The 20,024-nt window shown below is 47.3% G+C and overlaps 5 protein-coding genes across 5 annotated transcripts; 2 read left to right on the top strand and 3 right to left on the bottom strand.

Moving 5' to 3' along the window:
• Positions 1-1,614: 1,614 nt before the first annotated feature.
• On the bottom strand, positions 1,615-3,209 carry PSV08DRAFT_373675 (uncharacterized protein; the record flags this gene model as incomplete). Its single annotated transcript, XM_066093248.1, has 2 exons — positions 1,615-1,674; positions 2,475-3,209. The coding sequence occupies 2 exons, from the start codon at positions 3,207-3,209 to the stop codon at positions 1,615-1,617; spliced, it is 795 nt and encodes a 264-aa protein (XP_065948393.1).
• Positions 3,210-4,730: 1,521 nt separating this feature from the next.
• PSV08DRAFT_187020 (uncharacterized protein) lies at positions 4,731-5,531 on the bottom strand (the record flags this gene model as incomplete). The annotated part of the gene is made up of 2 exons (XM_066091954.1): positions 4,731-5,274; positions 5,347-5,531. Coding segments are annotated over 2 exons (729 nt in total), but the record flags the coding sequence as incomplete, so codon positions are not given.
• Positions 5,532-10,233: 4,702 nt separating this feature from the next.
• PSV08DRAFT_186653 (uncharacterized protein) lies at positions 10,234-11,109 on the bottom strand (the record flags this gene model as incomplete). The annotated part of the gene is made up of 4 exons (XM_066091929.1): positions 10,234-10,475; positions 10,506-10,557; positions 10,614-10,928; positions 10,963-11,109. The coding sequence occupies 4 exons, from the start codon at positions 11,107-11,109 to the stop codon at positions 10,234-10,236; spliced, it is 756 nt and encodes a 251-aa protein (XP_065948391.1).
• Positions 11,110-13,544: 2,435 nt separating this feature from the next.
• PSV08DRAFT_186604 (glycosyltransferase) lies at positions 13,545-15,589 on the top strand (the record flags this gene model as incomplete). Its single annotated transcript, XM_066091927.1, has 4 exons — positions 13,545-14,024; positions 14,093-14,563; positions 14,615-14,644; positions 14,711-15,589. The coding sequence occupies 4 exons, from the start codon at positions 13,545-13,547 to the stop codon at positions 15,587-15,589; spliced, it is 1,860 nt and encodes a 619-aa protein (XP_065948390.1).
• A 2,459-nt stretch (positions 15,590-18,048) lies between these two features.
• Positions 18,049-19,702, top strand: PSV08DRAFT_229142 (uncharacterized protein; the record flags this gene model as incomplete). Its single annotated transcript, XM_066092233.1, has 2 exons — positions 18,049-19,587; positions 19,637-19,702. 2 exons carry the CDS (start codon positions 18,049-18,051, stop codon positions 19,700-19,702), a joined length of 1,605 nt encoding a protein of 534 aa, XP_065948389.1.
• Between the last annotated feature and the right edge of the window lie 322 nt (positions 19,703-20,024).

The raw sequence follows: 20,024 nt of genomic DNA, 5'->3' as shown, positions 1-20,024 counted from the left end.
AGCTGCATCTATGCAAATGAACATAGCCCAAAGATAATGACCTGAAGCCGTCACTCAAAATGATGACCTTCATCGATGTGACTCTTCTAAGCCTATCAATGCGCTCGCTCACTAAATATATAGAATTTAATAGAATAGGACAAGTAGTTAAGCTTATAAATGCATAATTATAATAGATAGCTAGTGGTGTCTCGTGAATATGAGGGATCATACCTATGTAGGGCTGATTGAAATGGGCTACGTCCCTGTAGCTAAGATTGTGCTTAGTATGTATATATGTGTACAAATTGATCGCAATGGCCACACAGCACTTGATGAAGTTGATTATTCGGACCAAGAAGAAGCAGCAGCTAACATGCTTTTTCAGAAAGGGGCCCGTCATGGCGGAGGTTAACCAAAGCCACACAGAGCTAGACAAACTATAAATGATAAATAGTTAGTTAGTTAGCAATACTTCTGCACAATATGCCTAACTAAACTAAGGTCCTGTGTGAATAATGGTCGGATAGCGCGTTTTACCCTTGCCCATCCACCTGCGCTGTCTGAGCGCTGCTCGAACCGAGATTCCATCGAGGAGCTATCCAAAAGGGCGTTCAGCCCGGTACATTCAGGTAGCAAAAGACAACAAGGCTTGGGATGTAGAAGAACTTCCTTCTGCACCAATATCCTTTTAGCTTATTTTATCTTATGTGATTATTACCTTTCCTTTCCTTTTCTTTCCTTTCATTTCTTGATAGGCTGAGATAATGTGAAAACTAAAATACTGACCTAACCAATGAACTATCTTGATATGTAGTGTAATTAAATTAGTAAGTAGATACCTTGGCATACTACAGCTGAGTACCGAATGGAGGTGTGCCTAATGGGCATATATCCGTTGAGAGGTTCTTGGTATTGTTGCCAACATAGTTTTACTTTGACTGCAAAGTCAAATTTTCACGATACCCGATTCCGGCAGGTTGGAGTGTGGCCTAGGATTCTTTTCTGAGACGGAAAGAAAATTTCGCTCTCGAGATCAAATATTTGTAACTCGTCACTTGCGACTCTGGCATTCTACCCTAAGACACAGATGTGCTTCTTTCTATGCCAGCCTTGCATATCATTCATCTCGAGGGGAAAATCCTGGACTCAGTATAGCTTAAGCTGACATAGAAATCGCTTCACACGATCGACCTACACGATTTCAATTATGATTCGGAACTCGTGTTCAGAAGGGTCTCATGTGCTTGTTCCATGTTGCACGCACGTCTCCGGAAGCCCAATCTTTCAAATTGGGGGCAGCTATGTTTTGTAAGGCCATCAAGCACGACACAGAAACTGCAGCTGCAAACAGCTCTCTGCGACTCGGCTCCTGGTTGACCGTCGCATTCGAATTGAACTTTAGTATCTCCGGAGGGTCGAACCACTATGTTGTCCACTATCAGATCCAGTAGATGAGGGAAGTTTGGAATCGTGCCAATAAGTCGTGAGCGCCACTTTTCGTACGTAGCATTCTGAGTTTTGTGGCAGATTCCCATTTCAAAGTTCGCTGTTAGTAACCTTGAGTCATCGCACGTAATTATTCCATTTGGACATAGCCTGGAGATCCAGAATACCTTTTCCGTCATGCATTTACTAATACATGACGAAAGCGATGTCGTTCCAATTCTCATGTGCAGATTGGTTTTGATTACGCTCACAGGCCAGTAAGCATGTGTGAAGTATATGATTCAAAACGCTGAGTCATAATCTTTCCAACCACGCTGCAGCTGTATAACGTGCTCAGTGATCAGCATATCACTACTGAGCAATCGAGTCTATCGCACTATATAGTCGTCAGCGGCCACTACTTCACTCCTATATAGTATATGCAGGTGCGTAATGGTTTTGGGTAGCCCCACCTTCCCTATATAGCTTAGTTCAGGAAGCCAATCGATGACATTGGTCAATTCTCGATCTCATAATAACTTTTGTGACGTTGCTTGCGGAAGTGGAGTCGCAATCGCTGATGACTAACCTCCCTCCACATGTAGCGGAAAAATCAGTGGGCTGGAACTAGCCAATGAAAATGCAAGGTCAGCAGTCATTTCTTCCAAGATGCTGGATCTCATTGGCTCATTCCGGTCCACCAGGTTTTCCGGCACAAAAGGAAGGATGTTATAAGCTTACTTACCCATACGTAACAATATAACCAACGGTAAGCTAGTCAAGTCTTGGTTACAGAGAGAGGTTTCAGTAGTTGGGCTTTGCGCGCACATGCAGGTATACGCAGGTAGGTTTTGTCACTACGTGGGATCATTGCTCTCCTGGTCCATGACATGTCTCCAGCGAACTTAAAACAGACTAGGCCATGTTCTAGCCTCTTCGAAGTATCACTTCACTAAAACCGGTACTTTTAGGGAGCAATCAGATAGTATCGTAGTAAGAAAGCTGCCTGTAGATGTATCGAGATGTGCTTATAAACAGATTGAGATGGAAACAGTGAATTAGGTCACTTTCGACTCGGCCAGCTGTTCCTGAAGCGCATCAATCTGCCTCTGCAAATGCTCCTTTTCAGCCTCAAGCTGCGCCTTCTTCTTAGGCTTCTTCTTGTCAACGTGCACGTTTTCCCCCACCAAATCGCCCTTGGCATCGAGCACCATTCCCTTGTCCACCAGCATCTTCTCCACCGCAGGCACCAGCTCGGCAAACGACTTGACAAAGGGGATGTCGTAGCGATCACATGTCAGCTCCACATTGCCGCCCTTCCAGTAGCCTTCTCCACAGCACACGACCACTTTACCCGAGCCCGCCCACAGCCCCAGTTCAAGCAGCGACACGGGGCTCTTTGTCGTGACGTCGAAGAAGAAGCAAATCACATCGACCTGCTCCAGCGCGCTGAGCTCCCACTCGACCTGGTCCTTGAAGTCCTTGTCACGCGCTTGCGGCGTGATGTTGGGGTTCCAGTGGCCGCGCCGCGGGTTGCACACTATGATGGGGAGGTGGGATAGGCTGGCGACCATGTGCTTTTGCCACTGGACCGCATTGCCCATTTCTATGCTGCCCGCGGTGAAGACGCTGAATTTGCGGTATGTAGGCGCATTGGGCGGGACGCAGTGTATGAAGTCCTTGTGCGGTGTGGGCAGGGGTGAGGGCAGGGGTGGGAGTTGGTTTTTGACGTCTTCGACGTCCTGGTCAATGTCTACGCCTTCTGGGACTTTGGGCTCGGGCTCGGTCTTTTTGCCGCGCATTTTATCAATGATGTCTTTTCCAAAGACCATGGTAGTAGTAGTTGATGTTGGAGTTGTAGGAGTTGGATCCTGGGCGGCTAGGTTGTGGCTTAATTGGTGTAACTACCAATCTTTTTATAGCAAAAGGTACTTCAGGGTGTGCTGGAGAAGTAGCTGCCCGAGGTAAGAAGGTTCAAGATGGGGTTTGTCGCCAAAGTTAGAGTCTGAGTATGTGAGTGTCAGTCGGGATGTCTCAATTGCAATGCGTATGATACGTTGACCCTTTATCTACAAAGAACGTTATCCATGCGTTCCAACGAAACAAGGCGTTTTCACTCGTTTTAGACGAGTGGAATGCACGATTGCTTATTTACGCATTGACCCAGAAATGTGTACAACTGGTATGATGACTTTTCATGCTGTAATGGAGCATAGGCAGCCATATGGCAAGGCAGATTCGGTTTTCAACTGTGCCACAGTCGCCCCATACAGAGTCTGTGCATTATGTTTACGGAGACGGTCATCTATCAGGGGTAAGCAGTACTCAACAGGTCACTGCAAACGTCAAATATCCTAGCACCCTGGCAAGGCATTCTGCAAGGCTAGATGCCGCCCTGATCTGCCCCTGGCGAAGTTGAGACGGCTTCTTTGATACGGACAGGCTGTATCTGGTTCTTGCTGCTGACATTGTCGCTGAGGATATGTTGGAGATAAAGCTAGTTGCTGCTGCTATGGCATATGGTACTGCTGCGGCGGCGCTGAGAGCCTTCACAGCCAGCGTGAGCAACAGAACGGCCTCCATGGCAGTGAGCATGGCGTGACTGAGTATCGTAAGGTTGGCCAGGCCAAGATTGACCCGCCCAAGGTGGAGCGCCTTCCATACTACTTGTGGTAACATTGCACTGCCACAACGCATTGCATTCAGTGGCTGGCCTGTGCGTTTAGATGTCCGTGATTGTACCTAATGCCGCGAGTAGAAAAGAATTAATCACCATGCAACAATCATTCGGTTCAGGTATGCGATCCAGCTTAAACAGTCCAAGGGCGACCGGTAGTCAAGCAGATAGAAGTATCCAGATTTAAATAGCAGTTGCTAGAAGTGTCTCAAGCCAACAAAATGTCTGTGATGGTGTCGTAATAGCGGCACATGGCCAGACTGACAGTACATGGGGATTTCTTTCGGAGTAGTTAGATAAGCACCGTCGTTATTCAATTGATTACTGCTGATTACCAACGACTACTTCTCAGCTTCTTGGTTACCTTTTTGCGGGTTTCCCTTTAATCTTTCGCGCTCCACCACGTATCGTGCTGCATCATCTACTCCAAGAGAAAATCCAATTTACATACAGTTTAATCACATAATACATACTTCAACGAAATAGACATGGCATACCGACATAGATAGCAGGATGCACTTTAAGAAGAGGTCATAGAAACAAAAGAGATCAGTGCCTAATGGCGCTTACATGCGGCTGCTCGCTGTAAACGCTAGATACTAAGAAAGGCGAACATAGCATTGCCCAACCAAATCACACCAAGCACTTACTTTCGATTCTGCTGTTGTAATTCAATGATAGTTTTCTCCAGTTGGTTTATCAGCGAGTCCTTCTTCTCGATCTCTTGTTGCAGACGGTTGTTCTCTAAGCGCATCTCGTCATTGTCGCGTTCAGGGACTCCGGAGTCATAGGCACCACGCTTGCGCTTCATGGTGAGGTCCTCTTCCTCGTGGTACTCCATGGGACGGATATAAGGTGACTCTGGGACATGTGACTCACGGATGGGCGAGCCTTCAACCTCGCGACGAACCATGTCACGGCGAATGACGAGTCCGTGCAAGTCTGCTGACATTGATGTTCTCCGGTGGACGCGGCGGATGTGCTCAGTGAGATTCTCTTTCCGTGTGAAGCCGGCGCCGGAGCGCTTGCAGTCGGCGAACGGACAAAAAAGTGATTTCTTCGTACCGCCGTGCATCTTGTGAACCTCGCGCTCATGGCGACCGAGGCCGCCCCTGTAGGTGAATCCTTGGACCTTTTCGCAACCCTTGGCATTGCACTTGTAAGGACGGTCATGCTTGTCCATGTGTTTGCTGTAAACAACAGTTAATTTATCATGGTTGTTTAGAAGGAGTAGGTTTGTGGGGTAGATGGGATATGCTTACTTCCAGTCGCATTTGCGATCGAATGATATGCCCTGGCACTCTTGGTGTTTGCACATTATCTTGTTGTCCCCATTGCGCGACGGCTCTTTACCGCGTTTGCTGCTGTGGTTCTTCCGTAGGGATTCATTGTTATCACCAAATTGAGGGGAGTCTGTAGAACGGCTTGTGTGGTGGGACGCTGGAGAGCTGGCTGCCTCTGGTTGGCTATATTCATCTGCGGAAGATTTTGTAAGAGATCTTGAGCAGTCCTGCTTAGCGACACCAGGGATATCTCTGTCTATTATGCTTGCGCAAATTTGGAGCTAGAAAGATCGCGACCCAGATGGTTTTGCAAGATACTAGAGGAATGAAAGATAAAAAAAATAAAACGATATGTTACAGCAGACCAGCAGTGATGACTTATATGTATGTGTAGCGATGAAGCGGCTGTAAGGCAGAACGTCAGGCTTTTTACTGCATGCTAGGCAACGTTGGGGACACCCTCCCCCATGATGAAGGGGCGTAGGCGCAGTCAAAAATGCATTGGCACTTGAACAGGCAGCAATGCTTTGTTTATGCACGTGTGTTCAAGTAGCGCAGGGGGGTTGTTAGTACCTTCCTCATTGATTTCTTCGCTTTTTGGTTATTGGGCTACAATGAACAAGTGGGCTGTGCAGGGTGCGGAATGGATATATAGGGTGGATAACCACCCCGTAGGGGTAACCAAAGTTCTTCCTATCCCTTTTTCTCTTTTTCGTTTACGTACAGAGTACAAGTCAGATAAACTAAAGTAGACTCTGTCGGACACTTGTTTTTTTTCAACTGACGTCAGCACAATCACGTAGTAACAGTGAAGATGAGTAACGCAGATGGCTGTCTAGCGTCAGATGCACATAGCAACAGCGCTAAATTTGTGATCGGGGATGCGGAGAACAATCGGCAGGTAGTAGATTCATCGAAATCGAAGTTGAGGGAGCTACTCAAAAACGCAAATTACAAACCAGCCGCAGTATGTGAGGATACTGCATTCTGTTGTTTTCTACAGGGTAAGAAGCTATAATTTTTCAGTAGTTAAAGCGAAGTCTGTTAACCTGTATGCAGAGTTGAAACAGAATGGGCTTTCTCTGCTCTTCCACGTCGAGGCTCGCAGTAACCCGTCATTGGAGGTAATAACACAAGCTTGCCGTACACGTCGATTTCCGAAGACGGAGCCAACTTGCTGTCGGGTACACCAAGCATATGATGGTGTGCAGCAACCCAGCGAGGCTGTTCTTATTACGCACTTGTCATATAAGCTAGGTTCATACAGCTATTGTGTTTGGGACTTGTGTATAGAATCTTTCAAGATTCTATGCTACAGAATCCTGCCCGTCCTCATCAGAAACAATGATGTGCCAATGCGGGCACTAGGACACGATGTTCTTTGTCTCATATCGCTTGGCGGATTTTCTAGCGAAGCGGAATGCCATTGTGGGAGGGTGAATGGTGTCTGGTCAATGGAAAGTGTGTGCGAAGCGTGTCGTGGTGGCAATTGGTTTGGCGGCGATCAATTCCATCGTCTCCAGTGGCTGATGTGTAAAGCACTAGTTTCTTCGAAGGCTCTTGAGGATGTGGGAAGATACATCGGCTTTAGGGAGGGGCGTGTTGGAAGTTATATACGAAATTTTCGTCAAGAATCGTCGAAGTCACCACTCAACTTCCGGTATTATATGGCGAAGGGTGAGGGATTTTTAGAATGACCTCTAAGCAAGCCTTCTGGGATTTGCCATATAGCATCAACGTAAGAATCACCGAAAGTAATGCCTGTGTAGTGCGTGTAACAAGGTGCAACACAGCAGCTGGTAAATTCCATCCTTGGAGCCGAACAAACAACATACTCGAGTTAGTACCACCAGAAACTACACACCATAGTCGAATGTTGGAAAAGAGCAGTTTCCCTATGCATGAAAAAACTGTAGTCCCTCAAAGTCACCTTCCCAGCGTAGATTTCTGGAGTACGATGCAAAGCATGTTACACAAGAACGTTGTACTATTCCCAACACGCATTCACAACACGCTAAACGAGCTAAAACTAGAATCCATTAGTAACTACTCACTAAGTTCTTACTACCGCCTAGCCCCATAAATGTAAAGGTTCTATCTACATACTCTTGCGATATGCAGCCCCGTCCATGGCGTTACTTAGGCCTACACATTTACCAAAGAAAGTACCTGTTACAATACAAGGCAAGCTGCTTACAAGTAATCAGCTTGGAGGATCCCAAGGGATGGACTGCGCCGCAATCCTTCAACCACGCCACAGTCACGTGACCGACCATACATGCATCCAGCCAATCAGGGCACGATCGTCAACGATCACTTTATTGATCGTACAGGATCACTTATCTTCTTAGTATGTAGTATAGGCATTGAGCCCTTATGGCTCGATGTGTTCAACTTAAGTTTTGAGTGCAAGTACAATACAGAGAGTTATTCTACTTACACTTTACTGTCCTATATTGCACCCTGCCGCTCTATCTGCGAAAACCAACCATCAAGAAGTTTGACACTGTAAGTTTTATATTGCCTCCATTCGGGCTATACTCGTAACAGTAACGTCCCTTTAAAAACTACGGTTTGATAGCGTGGTTAACCAACGTGCCGTTACGGGATCTGAACTGCAAGGGCCGAAGCCAGCAAGCGGCTGAGCGTGGCGAGTGCTCGACATTCCCGCCTCACTTGGTCGGAACCGTTGCGTAGCCGACGGCGGCTAGATGCGCATGGTAATGTACTTATTGGATATCCTAAATTAGTCCAGGCGCAGCACAACGAGTCATTCGGCGGTACGTAATTGGTCTGACCGTCGCCCGGCTCGGCGGGTCGATGCCGAGTGTCGTAAACTGGTCTGAGCGCGTGGCTGGGCGGCAAATTCGAGCTGGTGCCTGGAGCATTGACGCACTCGAATGTACCGTATCACGGACCTTTTTGCCAGCGTCCGTGCCACGCCGCGCCGTGCCCGCATGATTTTACCTGTCCAGCAGTCACTGACCAGGTTTGAAGGTATCTGTGCGGACAACCTACCAATTAGGGAATCATGCCTCTCCTTCGCAACGAAGAAATGCAAGCATGCTCAAGGTGCACTGACTCTTTCTTTATCTTTCCTCTACGTAAGATCCCTACGTACGAGACGAAAAACCCCCTGTGAAGAAAAACGACAGGGGCACTTACGCTTGAGTTGCAACATGCTTTACGCGCCGCTTGCACTCGCACTGACGCCCTGCACTTTGGATGCTCCATATACGTCACTGTCCTGCACTCACATCTTGAGCGATGATACTAAGCCCCTAGTGGCCAATCTCTGACTATGCTTACGCGAAAGAAATCAAGCACGAAGGACGGGTGCCGAGACACTGCGCCGCACACACTATGCACCCCTATCAGTCATACACTTTGAACTGATGACTTGTTATCTCTGCCGTGAGGCGACACTGTCGGGCTGTGCCTGTTGGCTGAATGTCTTCATCAAGTGCCCCTGTTATCCGCCCTGTTTAGGCGCCCCAACCTCACCGTCCTGTTATTTGGCAGCGTCGTCCGCTGCTGCAAGCGAAGGATGCTGCGGCAAGTGTAAGCGCCTGAGTCATTCCAGTAGGATAGCCGTGCTGCAAGAGCGAAAACATGTCATGGTGACAGTCACTAACAAGGCTGACATGATCTTCAGTCGTATCAGTGTTGTTGGTGTCTAGCCTTTCAGCCGCTTCGTTGCACTTTGAACATGCGCACTCTTAGCGCTACCCACCTTTTATCGAACATGAAAGGTTGCGACTTGTTCACAAAACCATAGACATGGAGTGTTTCGCTCTACAGGTCAACTTTCAGTTGGAACCACGGTAAACTGGGATTGCCAAGCGACGCAATTGTTGAGAAGGATGTAAATGGCAGATAAAAAAGGATCTGTGCGTTGCACTGACTCAGGACAAGGAATCGTGCCTGGAGGCGGTGTAACCACTGCTTTTAGCCGCTGGCGTAGGATGCAAGGGTTGGCGGAGCAAGTGAAATGTCAAGATTCCTGTGCAGCAATATATGCTAGGTTATGCGGGCATTGGCAGAAAGAATATATAGTTGAGGTCCCTTCAGGTTCCTGCTCTTTCAGCCTTCCATAGCTGGTCACCGAAAGGGCTTCTTCCTTCTACAAAAGATTTTTTGTCTAATATGCCTTCATCCTCTTGTGACGATGGACAACCCCAGCAAGCTGGGGCAGCTACTTCACTTTCCTTTCCTATCACAGCAGAAGCATGGGATGAAAAATTCAAAGACACCCCTGACGAAGAAAGTGAGCAGGTTTTCAACAATTGGCTGAAACAACAAGCTGTTGGCGAAGCATTTGGTCACGAAAAACATCTGACGGACAAGGTTAAAAGATTCATAATTGACCATTTTGATCGTAGGTGTATACCCGCTACGGCTGGATATCTTCTTGCTAAATCTCATCCAGAATTGGCGGCAAATGGAGTTGTGCTAGGGCTCAATGTTGAGACAACGTCAAGAGGATTTCATCTAACCACTTATCTACATAAGGAGTGCGATGAACTTGAGGAAATGACGAATGATTGTCAGATTCACGGATCGGCTTGCCCTAGAAAAATGACTAAAGAGGACCTTTTTTTTTGCCAACTGTGGGTTCTCGATGGCGGCGGACCGACTTAAAGAAAGCACACCAAACCAACTCTTTATGATATGCCTTAAGATAGAGGAGCTTAAAAACAAGAAACTTGGATGGACAAAAATGCAAGAGTATAGTATGGTACATTTTAAGAATAGGAAAGCTGGGGTAGCTTAGGGGAATTTTGAATAGATGAAATTTGATTGAGTTGGACCAAAAGAAAGGCTCGTTAACTAAGAGTAAATCCAACCCAGTTTACTCTCTGACAGTCAGCTAGATCCACATAACAGTAGTAATGTACCTTTTTCCAATGGATCGTCTGGCAGGGATGTGCCTGAGCCCCAATGCATGCTGGCGGTGGGACTGGGAGCACGGGCACGAGTGGCATCCTCGGGAAGGGAAACGTCTCCGCGGCAGAGCACAGACACCAACGGGTTAGCCCATACAAGTGGTAACTTGCTGCCTTCGACCTCACCTGCCCCCTTGGTATCCCGGCAACGTCCCATATCCCCTGTTTAGGCCCCCAAGTTCGTCTGTCTACCTACTCCCACAAGCGCAGGCAACAATCGCCACATGGACTGTGCGGAACTCAACTGCGCATCTTGTCGTCACAGTGCGCTGCTAGTCTCTCAAAGCAGCCCTTGCATACCCTTGGTGTCATGCGATACAAGCTGTGTGATCCTTCAAGCCATGCTTGCGTCTTGTGTCTGTCCAAACTTTTAGCGAGGCGGGCACGCCAACTATATGCGAAGTAGGCATAGAAGAGGCAGAGATGCCAAGCCTTCCAGAACTTCTGACGTGGACTCGGTCCTATCGGCAGCTTTTCTTGGGCTTTACCTGACCCCTGAGCATTGCTGTAACTCGAGCGATGGAAGAGAACAGATTGGGATTGGGTATCAAGATGAGGGCGACAGTGATGGAATAGCCATGATGTATAGGCAGGTGACTTCATCTGGTCACACGACTAGAACCTTGTCACCTTATTTCAGCTGCCATACCCTGTTTGCCTTGTTTGTCTTTTTTGCCTTTTTTGCCTTATCAGCTTTGCTAGCCATGAAAAAGCTTATCTTAGCCTCATCCCAATATAGTGACGTGTGAATGTTTAGATTGTCTAATCTTAAGGCCAGAAGGGCTTGGATGCACATGTGAGAGTCAGGAGGTACATGTACCTTGCATCGGCTCGGGCTCAATGATTGCACTTAAGTGGGTTTGTTATACAGCATTGGTAGTAATGTCTTATTCCTTTATTCTTGATCCACTAGTTTGAGTGAAAAACATCACGACCCCTTCGTACGTATATTCTCAGATATTTGTACACTCGCTCAGTTACCCTAGTCTCTTACACAAGCGCGGATACCAAGAGGGTTTGCTTTGTTAACTGAATTAGTTACTTGTCAGCCTCCGTCTCATACTCCTAAACTACTACATGCTCCCCGAGTTCATCCTTCTTTTCTCATGTGAGTGCGAACATTTGTCTTTTCCTCCTGCTGCGATTCACAATGTGAAAGCATCCAAATCCGATGCAATAGTCAAGCATGAGCCCTAGATTTGACAGGTGCGATCCTCAAGGAACTATAAGAGAAGCATCGTACCTGGCGGCGACACTTCGCTTGAGTAGTGCTATCTCCAGACTAGTTTGGATCACATAGAAGGTATCAAAATAGCACTTTATACATAGTTCAACAATCTTAAGTATTAACGAGCTGTTTTTGTCTTCACTTGCGGAGCCTCGCATGCTAGAACAAGATGAAAAGTTCTCTAAATTACTGCCGATGATGTTATGGAAAGTCATTTGAGGTTTTTCGCTTCACTCATGTATATATATTTTATACGCTTGGCTCTCCAGACGTAGCGCTAGCGTAAAACCAAAGTATCGAATGGGATAGCGATGTTCTATGATCTTGCGCACCACAATAGCCATAGTGTCAATACGACTATGTAGCTTAGATATAAAGCTCCTGGGCGTATTCAAAACATCTCTGGCTAATTTTTAGAGTGATGGGAGCCTTGTAGTGTTGCTTGGACAGAGGCGTACTACTTTTAGCGTTAGATGAAGCACTATGTGCATTAAGCGTGTTGGTGACCGTGTGACGGTAATCTATTGCTGGCAAGCAGATGCAGGTGCTGACAAGAAACCTGGGTAAGTTATCTACAAAAGCTATAAGCTTATGTGATGTGTGCGAAGACTACTAGTATTTCGAAGGCAAGGTACCTCGCTTATCTTCGAGTGCGAACAGTTTTCCGGGCCTTAGGGGTGAATGTTACTAACTAGTTAACTAATGATTTTGCAATGTTCTGCATGAGCTTAATTGAATGTGCTTTCATGATAGCCAGAAGCGATGTGGTAGACTGAGATGCTTCTGCTACGGCTTCCAGTACGGCTGCTGGTAGGCTTGATTAGCAGCCTAAAATTAGCTGCCACTAAAACATCCGTACGTAAGTACAATCCTACTCTCCGCCTCATGCAGGTTTTTATCCCTATCCCTCTATAATTGTGCTCTTCGAGGGTCAAGTTCGCTCTTGTCTGATATTGGGAATGCTGGAGTGAGACAGGTGCTTGCAAGAAGGTGGTCGCAATGTGGGGTTATTGGTCATCTTGATCGCAATGTGGTGGGGTGACCCCCACATCGGATCCACCTAACTAGTAAGTAGCTTTCACGCTTACTATGCTTACTACTATACTAGCCCCGCTCCACCCAGATCGGGACAGTCACCTGATCATGTCATCATGCAACAAGAATATAACCACCAGCAATGTGAAACTCACAGTGTAACTGGCACCTTGTCAATATATTTAATAAGTAATCGTTTGCTTGATGCTCGATGCTGCATACAAACAGTTTAGGAGATCAGCATACGTATCCGCACCGCCGGGACACAATAAGCCATCTTCACGGATCGTTCTGCTATAGTCTCCGAGAAAGCATCTCTTTTCTCTTATAAGTGAGCGCAAAAATGCTCTTACGACCACTTTTTCATTTGCCTTTCTCGGCTGCAGCATTTTCTTGGGTTGTCCGCTCCATTTCTGTCTTCTCCAGGTCCCCATAGCTTACTACTTAATTTTGGCCTTTACTACCTTGTAAGACCGGTGAGCGTGTCTTCCTTTGCTTCTCACTATCCTTGTTGATGTTGAACAAAAGACGGTTATGTCCTTGAAGGAGGATTCGGCTAGCTTTAGCGATCTTTGGGGCTCTTACAAGCTTTTGGACTCGCCTACTTACATTCCTTTTTTCTTTTTTGACTGGTTAATTTGATAAGATATGAATCCAAAGTCATCACAGACTGAGTGATTGTATCAAAGCAGCGTGCAGATAGGCACGGTTGTGTCAGGATCAATTGCAGGTTTTTTGCTTGTAAATATTCGCCATAAGCATATAAGCTAACTACTTACCTAAGTTAGTTAGTTGGAAGATCACTCGCGACTCACACTAATGCGAAGTCGACATGTAAGCATGAACAATAGCGGAAATTAGGGTACGCGCAGCATTGCAAATGTCTAATCAGGACTCTACTCGTACTCGTATAGATACTCCGGAACTCAGAGCATAGGTCAAAGAGCGTCATTCATGCCCATCTAAAAATGGCTCTGGCACTGAATTCACTTTGGCCACTTGTTCGCATTACCGGCGTTATATCCCCACTTTGTCTTATTGCATACTTTTGTCTTCGGGTATACTTCATTGCCAGCAGACATACACAAAGCGAGCCCGGTTTGGGTCTAGCGTGGTTTTTTCTCATTGTCGAATTGTTCCAATACATACCGACCATTCTCCTCTATTGCAACCGCATACTAGTGTCTCAGCATCCGCAGCGAAGCAAACTTTACTTTGAAGGGGACAGTACCCCAGTAGTATCTGTACTAATAACAGCGTGTGGAGAGGACCTCGGTACCATTCTCAACGTAGTGAAAGCTGCATGTGAGACAGACTGGCCTGCCAGCTGTCTAAACGTCATCTTGTGCGACGATGGCCAATCTCAAGAGTTGAAAAATGAGATGGCGCGTGTGCGAAAAAGATATTCATTCGCATATTACACTAGCAGGGAATCATCACAGGGTTATGTGAGTAAATCCTTTACGAACATTCTGGATAGGCCTTTTGTCTTGTTGTACTAAAGGAAACGCAAAAGAAAGCAGGAAATTTGAATCATGGACTGCAGTACAGTGGAAACCTTGGGGTTCCAGCTTCGGAGTTCGTTGCTGGTCTGGACGTCGACATGATAGTGAAGCCAGGATGGCTTCGAGCATTGATGCCGCATATACTTTCTGACCCTAAAATGGGCATGGTATGCCCTCCACAGTACTTCTGGAACATACCGAGGAACGATACCCTGCGGCAGGATCTAGATTACTTCTACGCCGTAACGGAGCTTGTTCACGAGGGACTTGGTGCAGCAGACTGTGTAGGCTCCGGATACCTAGCACGTAGGGAAGCATTGGAAAAAATTTGCGGATTCCCTATATTCTCAATTAGTGAGGATACTGCATGTAGCTCTTTGCTGCTAGGAAAAGGGTGGTCCGTAGCGTATGTTGATGAGGTCCTACAGTGCGGGGAGATGCCTGAGACATTGGGTGGGCATATCAAGCAGCGAACACGATGGGTGAGTGGGAGACTTATGATCTGAGTCCTCGTTTGCTAACATTTTAAAAAGACCATTGGCAATATTCAAACCGCATTCAAGGTATGTATATATCGTGGGCAACGTCTGATGCCGTTATTTCAAGACAGAACACTTAAGTTTCAGTAGATCAATTTCCGCCTCTGGGGCCAAAGAGTCGAACATTGCACTGCGCGTCAACGCCTCGCCGGATTTGTCTTTGGCGCAGGCTCTCTTGTTAATAGCGCCCTAACATGGTTGGGTTTCATCGGCAGCCCCCTCGCCCTGCTAGCCGGGTACCCTTTCGTCGTTTACAATGAGCGCTGGCAACTAGTTTGGCTCTTACGGCTTGTTGGCTTTTGGATATTTTCTGATACAGCGCACAAAGCGAGCATGGCCCTGTTTGTTGGTTACAGAGATGCTATGCGCTGGGACCAAGCGGATGTTTGGCTTGTACCGTATTACACGCTCGCGTTTCTGCGAGGCTTCATTCTGCCGTCCTGGTTAGGTGGGACGAAGCCTGGTTTTGTGCCTAGTGGAAGTCTGGCTGCGAAAATCGAAGATCGGCACCCTAATGCCCCGAGCCTCATGGTACGTGTCCATGCACTGATATTGCATCAGAAGGTTTGGATGCATGTGCTCTACATTATAGCTTGTATCCTCGGTTTCTCGCTCAATCTTGTCCGCGGCCTTGATCGAAATGTTCACATTGGTACGGCTTATTCGACAGACCCAGTATCATCTCATCGCAGTCCGTGGGTGTTTCTGCTGACAACGATTGGTTGGCCTCCAATGTGGTGGCTGGGGCAGCTGGTAAGCTGCTGGATTCCAGTGAGCTATGTTTTGTGGCCGCCTGTACAAGTTACTGCAGAAGAAGCATTGGAGAAAGGCAATGAGCACGGCATAAGATACCCAAAAGAAGAATATTCACGCCCTAGGAGGACTGTATATGGGCGATTAAGTGACCATTTCACCATGGTTATACTTTTGTACACAATGGTGGCGTTTGCTGGGTCTTTCTACCTATAGAATTCTCCGCATATTAACAGTAGTCGGCTCTATAACCAGAAGACATGCCTTGGAGCTTTAGCTTCATACTACGGCCAGTCCCTAGGGGACTGGCGAGAAAACGAGTCAAAGGTTCAGCTTTCAACAGCAGCCGCCAGGGGCAAAGCATGGGGTCACAGGTGCGTCCTGAATGATATATCAACTGAGTGATTTAGAGAAGGCGGAGTAAACGGCAATCGAGTAGATGATGCTTGTGAAGAAAGCGTTAGCAATTTACAATCAACACCAAACTGTTCAAAAAGGGCGCACATTTACGTAGAGCAAAAACGTCAAGCTACATTCCCAGCCGGGTTATAATCTTGATGCAGACCACGATTGATTAGAACACGGAGAGATAAGCAATGGCAAGCATAGCGTAATTGGTAAGTATTATGCATCCTGGTCATCAGCGCCTCCGGTGGAAGAGACGAGTCCGAGTGGCGCAGCAAATTGCAACAATAGAACACAATAGCTTAAGAAAACCGCGAAGTCTTATGACCATATTGCAGGGGAGATGGTTATCTTCGGAATGAGGTTTGCCTACGATGCCAATCTCAGGATAACCCTATTTAGATTACGATGACTAATATTCATCTTTGAGACAGGAGATACTGGAGATGATGAATGGATGCTTGAAGACTTTCGTCGTTTTCGCTCTTACGAGGCCAGGCCCTCCCCCTATACCTGCTGCTATCACAAGCTCGTTTCGTAGGCACCTAAAAGACTCGACAGCAACTAGCTGCCCTAGCATATGCGCATGATGGTGCACTGCATGGCCTGACCCGCTTTGTTTACCAAGCACTCACAAACAATGCCAACATGTGTACAGGTAATTAGCGATGCAATCTCACTTTCGCCTCACCGCTGGGTCCTAGCTAAGGGCTATCGCACTTCAACCAAGCAGATAAGAGTTTCAGACGCATGCAAGCCCAGGATCGAGAGCGGGTGGACACGAGATGCAGGCAAGGCTCGGAGCCACGACACAGCTCCGAGGGCACGGCAACAAGGGTACAGAGCGGCAAGATGAGTCAAAAGATGCTGCCTGAACCAGTATGATAGGCTAGCATAGGCTAGCAGTGCGCTATGAGGGCGAGGTACTGTGTGATTGTGTCCTTTCTGTCCTTCACTTGCGGCAGTGGGCAACACTGCCGGCTTACGAGGGGATGGGCAAAGCTGGTGGCCTAAACAAGGGCGGCGAGCTGAAGACGGCAGATTAAATCAACCGGAACGTGTTCAGGGGCGTTTCCCATCTTCTGCCAACGCTGTTCGCATCCGTGCTCTTTGTTTGGCTGGTGGTTGGTGGCACGTCATAAGCGAGGAGTTGTCGATCGATTGCACAAACATAAAACACTCGAGCATTCTTGGTGACCAGGTCAAGCCCGCGGAGCAGTGCGTGTATAATCCTGATCGATCTAGAAAGCCAGCCGCACTTAGCAGAAGTCAGTGCTAAAGCGCTCATACACTTGCTCGTCTTCATCCTCATTGTGTCGAAGGAGTTGCATCCAAGGAGTGATGCCGGCACTGGATGCATCAGCCGACGCAGCTTCCTTTGGTCGAATACTAGAAAGCATAATAGGGGCAATCGGCGTCATCAGGCAGAGCCCGCCAATATTGCCACAGGGCCAGATACGTTAAGTCAGCCGTGAACAGGATCCGGATGACAAGGTACGTGGCGCGTGCGTTGGGAGCTTGCATGCGCCTGGAGGACTGCACAAAATGACGGTTGCCTTCTTCGCTTCGCTATCGTGTTGCCTGGTGGGCGGGCCTCAAGGCTGCTTAGTTATAGCCTTGAGCTGGTCTGTCAGAATCAGAGGAGGGCACCCAGGACACTTTTGTAGCTTCGATATTAGCCAAATATGTCATCCATTCTTTGCCGATTCTTGTATCCTTCATAAAATCTGTCTCTATCATCACTAAAGCCACACCTCGCTTGGACAACATCCCCTCTGTCACTTCCCAGTCATCTTCTTTCTAGCCTTTACTGGCTTCGTTTCATCTGCAAGTTTCAGCCCACGCCCATCTAAGACGTGCGTATACCCTGCGCAAACCTGCTACATATTCGCCAGCTTAGCAGGCGAAGGTATCAGTCTGACGGTTGAACCTAGACATTTAGTCGCAAAATGACTGTTAAAGCTCACTATTCAACTCCTTGTAGGGGTTCATCTATTGCAGATACAGACAGGCTGCCTTTGCCTGATGTTGGAAATCTTCACCTGGATACTGTCAATGGTTCTCAAAACACCTATGCTTCTGGTCACGATGGATCCTATTCCTGGGCACTCGCTAAATATTTGGAGGACCGGGGAAATGCTCCGCAGTCCATAACTTTTGTCCAGCAATATGGTACGCAGTATCCTGAATTTCTGTTACAGCTGAAATTACCTCAAATATTACAAGAAAATCTTGTAAAGAAGGTCAATTCCATGTACTCTGGACTTGCTATGGTTGGAAATAAGTGTATACACGTTGATCGTGCCCAAGCAGCCGCTGTACATGATCCTAATACAAAGCTACCTTCTGATCACTGGCAGGCATTGATAGCTTTACACCGCACCCTCTTACATGAGCATCATGATTTTTTTCTAGCCAGTCAACATCCTTCCGCTTCTCCGGCGCTTCGTCGCCTAGCAGTCGAGCGTTCTATGCCCGCGCGTATGTGGAAGCATGGCATTCATTCCTTTTTGGAGTTACTTCGACAGCGTCTTCCCGACAGCATGGAATATATGCTGGCCTTCATATACTTGGCCTATCAGATACTGGCTTTACTTTGCGAGACGGTTCCTGCATTTGAAGATATTTGGATGGAATGTTTGGGTGATCTGGGGAGATACCGTATGGCTATGGAGGATGAGGACGTCCGTGACTGTGACACGTGGGCAGGCGTAGCACGATCCTGGTACACGAAAGTAGCGGACAAAAACCCAATTGTTGGGCGTCTATACCACCATTTGGCGATTCTGGCGAGACCCGATGCTCTCCAGCAGATCTACTACTATTCCCGGTCTTTGACTTGCGTCAAGCGCTTTGCAGGTGCGCGCGAGTCAATCCGGACTCTTCTAGATCCCGTCGTTGATCACAACGCCGCTAGTCTTCCGCACGCTCTTCCCATCGACATCAGCTTCATCAAGCCCCATGGTTTACAGTTTCTGGGACGTTCGGTCAAGGACGACAGGGCATCGGAAGAATTCTTAATGGCCAAGGCCGAGTTCCTGGACAGCTTGGATAACTATATCGGTCGAGTTACGGCGGAATGGAAGGATCGAGGCGTATGGGTCGCCGTTACGAACATTGCAGGTTGGTTTGACTATGGAGTTGATGACAATGCTCTCCGCCAAGCTTTTCTCATCCAGCTTTCAGAGAGAGCCAAAAATCCACCTTCTACTGCTCCAGAAGAGAAGTCACGTACAGCATCTGCAATAGAGCAGCAGGACCCGATTAAACCTTCCGTCACCCTAAGCCAGATTCAAAAAAAGCTAGAACAGCTCGCTGCGCAACAAACATTCAAAAATGCCCAGCTCCTCTCTAACGCCACCTTTGCTCTCGCCCTCCGCAGGCTCGGCGACAAGAACGTTCTGTTGCACATCAACATCATGCTCGCCTTTCTTACTTCCCTTTCATCATTCTCTTCCTGCGCATACATTTTTGACCTCATCAAAGACACGCCCTGGTCCGATCTCGTCACTTTCCTTAATAAGTTATTGGAAACAGAATCTCAATCTCACTCCCAGACGAACACTAGCAACTCAGAAAACATCAACACCTTGCTTTCTACAGCCCTGTTTCCAGCAGACGATGAGAGGCCAGACGAGCTGCCACTCCCCGAGGATTACCTCACCAGAGGCTTGATCTGGGCGCACGGATATTTCCCCGAGAATTGGTTTGCCAGGGAGCGCAATGAGGAAGAGAGATATCTCGAATCGGCGAGCACCACTAGGAATCGTATCAGTAGGGTGCTTAGGTTGGGCTACGCGATTGCGAAAGTAAGTCGATACGTGGAGTTTTGTTTGTCGCTTCTGACCACATCTACAGCAGAATCGATGGATTTCTTACGATGCTTCTACTTGTTCTTTCTCAGTCATCACATCTGCACCTTAATCATCCAACAGTCATTTTTGGTCATTTTTTGCTTTGTTCAGTCTTTCTTCGCTTTCCAGCAAATGATTGTGGTCTCTCTTCCATTTCCCAATATGCTTTCTCGTTCTCTACTTTTATACTCATTAGTGCGTAAGGGAAATTGTGAAAAGAATTGATTCATTGTTATCCGTGTCGCCTCATCTCCCTCTCTAGAGACGATCGGTCAATCTACGGTCAATATTATATACTATCATTAACGGGGTTCATGCTTCTAACAGCTACTCAACTGTAACATCTAATGCAATCAAACTATCGCTATATTCGAGACCTTAGAGTTAGTGCT

This window comes from Bipolaris maydis (genome assembly GCF_028858645.1).
Source record: "Bipolaris maydis strain C4 unplaced genomic scaffold PSV08scaffold_13, whole genome shotgun sequence".
NCBI classification, from domain to species: domain Eukaryota; kingdom Fungi; phylum Ascomycota; class Dothideomycetes; order Pleosporales; family Pleosporaceae; genus Bipolaris; species Bipolaris maydis.
This window is presented reverse-complemented; position numbering and strand designations above follow the sequence as displayed.